This window comes from Erythrolamprus reginae, chromosome 10 (genome assembly GCF_031021105.1).
Source record: "Erythrolamprus reginae isolate rEryReg1 chromosome 10, rEryReg1.hap1, whole genome shotgun sequence".
Lineage (NCBI taxonomy): Eukaryota > Metazoa > Chordata > Lepidosauria > Squamata > Dipsadidae > Erythrolamprus > Erythrolamprus reginae.
The window spans coordinates 40399376-40408582 of record NC_091959.1 but is presented as its reverse complement, the minus strand read 5'-3'; the positions used below and the strand labels follow the sequence as shown (position 1 = coordinate 40408582).

Genomic DNA, 9207 nt, shown 5'->3' with positions numbered 1-9207 from the left:
ATGCTCAGCTCCTGCAGCTGTTCTCCAAGGGAGGGTAATGAGTTCGTTGCAACCCAACCTCCATTGGGGACTTTTATGCCACACCTAGTTTTGATCACTCCGAGAAAAATCAGTATCAGACCAGATGCTGCTTTCTCAAATCATATTTTCTTTTCTTTAGGGCCTTCTCAGTCTCATTCCACTCTGTGTTGTGAAAGAGAAAATGAGTCGCGGAGATACAATGTTCTCATGGAGCCCCGGGAGACCACATCCAAGTTGAGGCATAAACAAAACATGGGGCTACCTTTGAAGAGCGTTCGGAGACTGCAAATAGTGCAAAATGCAGCCGCATGAACTATTGTTTATTTTATTTTATTTTATTTTTATTTATTCATTTGTCCAGTACACAATACATATGGAAGCGAATAGACATGAAGTAATATATATAAAGATAATATGTAAAAATAGAGAAGATATATGAAAGGAAGAAAATATATATGATATATGAGATAAAGGAAAGACAATTGAACAGGGGACGAAAGGCACACCGGTGCGCTTATGTACGCCCCTTACTGACCTCTTAGGAACCTGGAGAGGTCAATCATGGATAGTCTAAGGGAGAAATGTTGGGGGTTAGGGGTTGACACTACTGAGTCTGGTAATGAGTTCCACGCTTCGACAACTTGATTGTTAAAGTCATATTTTTTACAGTCACATTTGGAGCGGTTAATATTAAGTTTGAATCTGTTGCGTGCTCTTGTGTTGTTGCGGTTGAAGTTGAAGTAGTCATTGACCCACTGACCTGTAATTATGGGTCTTCCAAGATCTGCCCACCTCTCACAATCACTCTACAAGCTGCATTGGTTGCCAATTGGTCTCTGGACGCAATTCAAAGTGTTGGTTATGACCTAGAAAACCCTACATGGCTTAGGACCAGATTACCTACGGGACCTTCTTCTACCTCATGTATCCCAGCAACCAATCAGGTCCCACAGAGTTGGCCTTCTCCAGGTCCTGTCTTCCAAAAAATGTCGTCTGGCGGGGCCTAGGGGAAGAGCCTTCTCTGTGGTGGCCCTGGCCCTTTGGAACCAACTCCCGCTGGAGGTTTGTACTGCCTCCACCCTCCTGGCCTTCTGGAAGTCTTTGAAAACTCATCTTTGCCGGCAGGCCTGGGGCTGCTGAACTTTAACATCTAGCCCCTGACTTTTAGTATGACTGTGGTGTGAGTGAGTAGACTGTATGATTTTGGGGGGTTTTAGATTTAAATATTGGACTTCTGAACTGTTTTTTATAGTCTTATATGTTATTTATTTACTTACTTACTTACTTACTTACTTACTTACTTACTTACTTACTTACTTACTTACTTACTTACTTACTTATTTATTAGATTTGTATGATGCCCCTCTCTGTAGACTTGTTGTGAGCCACCCTGAGTCCTTGGAGAAAGGCGGCATATGTCCAATAAATAAATAAATGAATAAATGAGTGAGTGAGTAAGTAAGTAAGTAAGTGAGTAAACAAACAAACAAACAAACAAACAAATAAATAAAGTTACGAAATGCGGCTGAATCCACAGAGAATATAACCCAGAACAGCGTAAATTTTGCTGACCGGATCAGTTTTTTTAAAATCTGGGAAAAAGGCACTTGTAGAGAATGGCAAAACCGGGAGGAGGAAGAGGAGGAGGAAGAGGAGTAAAAGGAAGAGGAGGAGGAAGAGGAGGAGGAGTAGGAAGAAGAGGAGTAGGAAGAAGAGGAGGAGGAGGAGAAGGAAGAGGGGGAGGAAGAAGAGGAGGAGGAAGAGTAGTAGTAGTAGGAGGAGGAGTAGAAGGAAGAGGAGGAAGAAGAGGAGGAGGCGGAAGAGGTAGAAGAAAAGGAGGAGGAGGTGATGGTGGAGGTGGAAGAAGAAACAACCACTGACCTGTAATGAGTTCTCGCACTTCCATGTCATTCGTCTTGCGCAATAGCCGGATCAAAGCTGGGATCCCGTCGCAGTTCTTGATGGCCACTTTGTTCTCATTATCCTTCCCGTAGGATATGTTCCGGAGGGCCCCGCAGGCTTTGCGGTGCACCTCCGGCTTGGGATGGTCCAGCAGACCCGCCAGGATGGGGATGCCCTTGAGATGCCTCACGTCCTTCTTGATCTTATCGTTCTCGTAGCAGAGGTGCTGGAGGTAGGCTGCTGCATTGGATTTCACGGGGTCGATGGGGTGGCTGAGCATGGCGATGACTTCGGGGAGGTCTGGGTCTCGCCACCGGGGGTCTTTGCGGATGCTGTCAATGGAGGGGGAGCGCTTGCCCAGGCGGTCGATGCTGGCCATGCTCCCCCTTTCGGGTTGCGCTAAAGGTGCCGCATAGCTGCCGTGCAAGTAAGGGATCCTCTCGTTGACGATTTCGCTCTCAATTGGATCCTCATAGCTCCGGCTGAGAAAGGAACCATAGCAGAGGGTGAGTTGTTTAGAACAGAATTTTATTCTATTCTGATTTCTAATTCTGCTCTATTTTGATATCGTATTCAGATATCAGGACCGGACCCTCGCTGATGTACCTTTCCCTCCCTAAAAGAGGCTGAAAATTTGGGTGCATCTTATACAGTACTCTGAATGTAGCTTTTTTTCCCCAGCCCTAATGATCTCCCCAGCTCTTACATGCTTTAAGACTTTTTTTTCATTGCTAATCTCTCCTTAGAAACATAGAAACATAGAAGACTGACGGCAGAAAAAGACCTCATGGTCCATCTAGTCTGCCCTTATACTATTTCCTGTATTTTATCTTAGGATGGATCTATGTTTATCCCAGGCATGTTTAAATTCAGTTACTGTGGATTTACCAACCACGTCTGCTGGAAGTTTGTTCCAAGCATCTACGACTCTTTCAGTGAAATAATATTTTCTCACGTTGCTTTTGATCTTTCTCCCAACTAACTTCAGATTGTGTCCCCTTGTTCTTGTGTTCACTTTCCTATTAAAAACACTTCCCTCCTGAACCTTATTTAACCCTTTAACATATTTAAATGTTTCGATCATGTCCCCCCTTTTCCTTCTGTCCTCCAGACTATACAGATTGAGTTCATTAAGTCTTTCCTGATATGTTTTATGCTTAAGACCTTCCACCATTCTTGTAGCCCATCTTTGGACCCGTTCAATTTTGTCAATATCTTTTTGTAGGTGAGGTCTCCAGAACTGGACACAGTATTCCAAATGTGGTCTCACCAGCGCTCTATATAAGGGCATCATAATCTCCCTCTTCCTGCTTGTTATACCTCTAGCTATGCAGCCAAGCATCCCACTTGCTTTTCCTACCGCCTGACCACACTGCTCACCCATTTTGAGACTGTCAGAAATCACTAGCCCTAAATCCTTCTCTTCTGAAGTTTTTGCTAACACAGAACTGCCAATGCAATACTCAGATTGAGGATTCCTTTTCCCCAAGTGCATTATTTTACATTTGGAAACATTAATTAATTAATTAATTAATTTATTAGATTTGTATGCCGCCCCTCTCCGTAGACTCGGGGCGGCAGTTTCCATTGCTTTGACCATTTATCTAGTAAAGCTAAATCATTTACCATATTACAGACCCCTCCAGGAATATCAAGAAGGTTTTTTCCAGCCCTAACAATGTGCTACTGATCTTCCCAGCTCTTACATGCTTTAAGGCTTTTTTTTCATTGCTAATCTCTCCTTAGAAGGTTTTTTCTCCCAGCCCTAACAAGGTGCGAATGATCTTCTCACCTTGCAGTCCTTTTCATTGCTATTTTCTCCAAATAATGTTTTTTTCCAGCCCTAAGTCTTTGCAGGCTTGTTCCCATTGCTACTCCCTCCAAAGAAGGTTTTTTCCAGCCCTAACTAGAAGATAAAATAATATGCTGAAGCTGACCAGACTAAGAACGCTAGCCAGATGAATACCTGATAGGCAGATTTCCCCCTTATTTTCTTCCCCAAAAACTGAGATGTGTCTTATACTCTGAAAAATACAGTAGTTATTCAGTTATTCAAATCTCTGTGTTTACTACACAGGTCTAGAAAAAAATATTTTTTGTGATCATCGCAGTTGACCTTGTACTTTTCTGAATCATTTCTTAGTTCTGATTTCAAATATATATATAGTTTTTATGTTAGCAGGTGTTCTGCCGGGTTCTCTGATAGAAGCCTCCCAAAAATTCAAGGATACAAATTTCAGACACACACACATTTGAAAATTCAAAACAATGTTCTTTATCACAAAAGTCAAAATAAACTAAGCACTCTTTTTGTATTGCAAAGAGCACTCTTCCCAAAACAACCAGGTAGTCTACAATTTCCCTTAAGCAGTCATTAAGTACTTAGCCAGCAGCTATGAAGAAACTTCAAACCCCTTCTTCTTCCAAGGAAGGGAGACACACACTCACACACTGCTCTGCTTTGGTTTCAAAGGCGTGAAAAAGCAACAAAGTCCAGCACACAAGATTCCTGACGAAACTGCAACAGATATTCTTCCACAATGTCCAAACCTGGCTGTTGCTATTTATAGCAGCAGCCCTAATTACTGGAGCCCCACCCAAACACAGGTGGCCTCCCTTATTTCTTGTAATATGTTCTTACTTGGTCTCTTCTACGCATAATTCTGCGCTTGTGTGGGTCCAACATGTCATCATCTGAAGCTAAAGAAGATAAGGAAGATTAACTGCCTTGGCTGTGTGCCAAGCCTTCCTCTGCCAAGTCACTCCCACCTTCTTCTTCGTCCGAGGAAACTAAACTCTGAACTGATTCTGTCGGCAATAACACAGGCCTGTGACATGTTGAATTTTTCCCTGCATCCACCTCCCCATTCCCTGGGGCAGGAGCTGGGCCAGAGCCAACCACAACACCAAGTATAGTTTCCATAGAGGAGCAGCATCATTATTATAAGGTATAGGAAATATACTGGTGACATTAAGAAAATAGTAATCTACATATCAGAAAGAACGTAACAACAAAAATGCTTCTATATCTGACACTTTATGTAATAGAGCAAAACTAAGCATATTTTTGGAATCAGCACATCAAACTCTATAAAACAGACATATTACTTTTGCTGATGATTTTTTTTGTGTTGACCAGTGTTATTTTAGGTGGCCCCAGAACCCAAATGCTGTAGAACATGATTCATGGTTTATGCAAAGCCAGGATGAAATGAACCGCGGTTTAATAATGCAGGAACTCCAGCGCCATCGTTGGCACATTTTCCAGCCAAGAGAAAATGGAAGTCACCTGCCAAATTCATGCATTTCTGGTTGTTTGGGCTTCAGAGAGTTGAGAGTTCTTGCCAAACATCTTCATGCCCCAAATAAATCTGGATTATTCCTACCTTAGCAAAGTCTAATTAAAAAGTAAAATGCGGTCACTTCCCTTACAAAGGATCCGGTTAGGTCAAGATAAGGAGTTTGTTTTGTTTGTTTAATTATTATTATTATTATTATTATTATTATTATTATTATTATTATTATTAATAATAATAATAATAATAATAATAATAATAATTAGATTTGTATGCCGCCCCTCTCCGTAGACTCGTTTTGTTTTTAAACATCCTGAAATAAACTAAGCAGGACACTTAATGAATAGGAAAGTTAAAAAATAAAAATAAAAACGAAGAAAGGAAGGAGGGAGGGAGGGAAGGAGTCAGACAAACCTTTTATTGATACCCTTATTGCAATATGTATAATTCATTAGTTTCCCGGGCTGCAATTTACAGTGTCTCAACAGCCATTATGTCTGCTTTTATGCAGGGGAGCCGTTTCCATTCTTCAGCAGAAAAGAAGATAATAAGGTTACATTCATATTAATATTTTTCCTTGTCAGAAGCGAAAAAGCCTTCCTTGAATATTAAGGAATGCCGAGATGGAGCTGTATTGAGGCTTTCCTTCTTAATTCACAGTGAGATGGGCAATTCTTTATGGCCGGTCTGGAATCCGACTCAAAAAGCCGAACTATGTCCTCCTTCTTAAACTCAGCAAGTTTTAATTGTGCATCTTGCAAAACGCCCTAGAGAGGCAAACGGCATCTGCTTCAATCCCCAGCTGGTTTTCCCAGCTGAGCCTCTAAGCAACCGGTTTCCTTCTCATCTACTTCCTTCCTTCCCTGCTCCGGGGAATGAGGATGGCAGAAAGAAGAAATACAGTCAGTTTGTCCCAGTGAACAGTTCACAAATGGGCAAAAAGGACTTGCAGGAGAAAGAGAGAGAGAGGGAAAGGCAGAAAGAGAGGGAGAAGGAGAGGAGAGGAAGGAAGGAAGGAATGAAAGAAAGAAAGTCAGAGAGAAAGAGAAGGAAGGAAAAGAGAAAGACAGAAGGGAAGAAAGAAGATAAAGAAAGAAGGGAAGGAAAGGAAAGAGAAAGGGAGAGAAAGAGAAGGAAGGAAGAAAAGAAATAAAGACAGAGAAGGAAAGAGATAAGGAAAGAAAAAGAAAGAAGGAAAGAAGGGAAGGAAAGAAGGAAAGAAAGAAATAAGGAAAGAACAGGAATGGAAAAGAAAGAAGGTAAGAAAGAGAAAGGAAAAGAAAGAAGGAAAGAAAGAGAAAAAAGTAAGAATGAAAGGAAAGGGAGAGAGGGGGAGAGAGAGAGAAAGAAAGAAAGAAAGAAAGAAAGAAAGAAAGAAAGAAAGAAAGAAAGAAAGAAAGAAAGAAAGAAAGCTTCCTTCCATTTCATAGCCAGAGAATCAGGAAAGTGATGGTTTGAAGTGGCATTATTACAACTCTCAACTACAACCTGTAAAGCCCAAGCCACAAATATGACACAGTGAAATTCACTTGAGTCCAGATCTCTACTTGTGAGTGCCTAATAGACTGAATCTTGCCAGACTAAAACTATAACCTCCTAATCATATAGCTAAACCCTGTGTAGGAAGAAATGAGGCAGAACCTGGAGGTGGAGTTAAAAGAGGGGTCAGCCTAGAATCCCTACATAGCCACAAACAAAAGTTTAACCTCCCCTGAATTCCCTGGACTCTTATGCAACTTGTAGCAGATGCTAACCATTAGTTGAGAAGACTCCTGTGCATAGGCATGAGTAGCAATAAATCAGTTTCATTGGACCTTCATTTGTGGGCCTGATCTTTCACCCCTGACCATTTGGGACTTTGTACCTGCAGCTATGCTTAACATTTTTCTCTCTCCCTTATCTGGTTCAGGATTCAGATTCAAGTTTCCCAGTCTAGGCGCCAGGGTGGCTCTGGAAATAAATTGAAACTTTGGAGGATACTTTGACTCAGACTCTGATTTAGTGCAGATGTTGCCTGGAACCTTGACAGTTACATTGCTCCAGATGTGGGATTCGCATACTGTGACAATCGTTTCCCTCAGCACCAGAAATGTGAGCGCACATCATCCACATGTGCATGTTAAAAACACAGTGATATAGGAGTGAAGGGCTGCAAAAAAATTTAATACTACATTGTGCGTGTGGCTTATTTTGTGGGTGTTGCTTGCCGGCCATGTGACTAGGTGGAAGTGGCTTGATGATCATGTGACCAGGGTGGCTTAAAGGTCATGTGACTGGCTTAAAGGTGGCCAACTTGACATCACTCACGTCAACAGTTAGGGTTAGGGTGCCCGGCCTCTCCTCACCTCAAAGAGATACAATTTCTCTATCTATTTACTATGACTGAACATCCAAAATGTACTATTTAATTCTATGTATATATGTCACATGTGTACATACATATTACACAGAGGCACACAAATATATATATATATAAACAGTATGTTTATATATAAACATACATGTACAGCTCTTCTAAAATTATACACATTCAACCTCATTTAGAATAGAATAGAATAGAATAGAATAGAATTTTATTGGCCAAGTGTGATTGGACACACAAGGAATTTGTCTTGGTGCATATGCTCTCAGTGTACATAAAATAAAATATACATTTGTCAAGAATCATGTGGTACAACACTTAATGATTGTCATAGCGGTCAAATAAGCAATGAAGAAGCAATATTAATAAAAATCTTAGGATATAAGCAACAAGTTACAGTCATACAGTCAACATGGGAGGAAATGGGTGAAAGGAATGATGAGAAAAACTAATAGAATAGAAGTGCAGATTTAGTAGAAAGTAGGCGTTGATTGCTTACCTGAACGCCTCTTCTCGTACGGTGAGCGGGTACAGCAGTCACATGGGTTGCTCACGTCCAATCCGGTGGAACTGAGCCTAGTGTTAAAAAAGCTTGCCGGATCCGCCCCTTCCCCAGAATTCGCGAATCCATAGACTAGGCTCAGCTGTGAAGCTCTGTAGTGTTCAACTCTCATTGTTAGAGGAAGAAAGATATAGAAAGGTAAAGAAGACACATACAAGGGCGGGAAGTGACTGCTGTACCCGCTCACCGTACGAGAAGAGGCGTTCAGGTAAGCAATCAACGCCTATTCTCCGTACTGAAGGAGCGGGTCCAGCAGTCACATGGGACATACCCAATAGATGGTCCCTAGGGTGGGATTAGATTGCTATCGTGTGAGATAACGGATTGGAGTACCCTTCTGCCGAAGGCAGCGTCCGCTGAAGCGTAAGAATCAATCTTGTAGTGCCTGATGAAGGAATTTGGCGAGGCCCAAGTGGCTGCTTTGCAGACCTCCTCCAACGGGGCTTGAGTCGCCCAAGCGGCCGAAGTGGCTGCGCTCCTGGTGGAATGCGCTGTGATGTTCCTTGGAACTGAGAGGGAGGCCGACTCATAGGCCTTAGATATAGTCCCTCTGATCCAACGGCCTATTACTGTTGAAGACACTTTGGCCCCCATGACTCTGGGGTGATAGGCTATAAAAAGTGCTTCTGACCTCCGAAAGGGTCCTGTGCGTTGGATATAGATTCTCAGCGCTCTGATGAGATCCAGGGTGTGCCATCTAATTGCCAAGGGATGGTCTCGTTGGAGGCAGAAGGAAGGTAGGACAATATCCTGAGATCTGTGGAACATGGAACTGACCTTGGGTAAGAAGGTGGGGTCCAGTCGCAAGACTACCTTGTCCTGATGGAATTGACAAAGGTCCTGCCTGATTGAGAGGGCAGCCAGCTCCGAAATGCGTCGGGCAGAGGTAATAGCCACCAGGAATGCTACCTTAAAAGATAGGTACCTGAGGGACGCCGATTTTAGGGGTTCGTATGGTGCCTGCGTGAGGGAATGGAGAACCCGTGGCAAATCCCAGGATGGATACCTGTGGACCTTGGAAGGTCTGAGGTTGGCTATGCCCTTGAGGAATTCCTGAACTTCAG

General features: G+C 42.5%; 1 protein-coding gene across 1 annotated transcript in view; it reads right to left on the bottom strand.

Annotated features, from left to right (window-relative positions):
• ARVCF (ARVCF delta catenin family member) overlaps positions 1–9207 on the bottom strand; it is a 139852-nt gene that overhangs the window by 109250 nt on the left and 21395 nt on the right. Inside the window, exon 2 of the mRNA XM_070762730.1 lies at positions 1903–2405. Within this exon, the coding sequence (XP_070618831.1) occupies positions 1903–2405 (503 nt within the window). The remainder of the gene's footprint in view (positions 1–1902; positions 2406–9207) is intronic.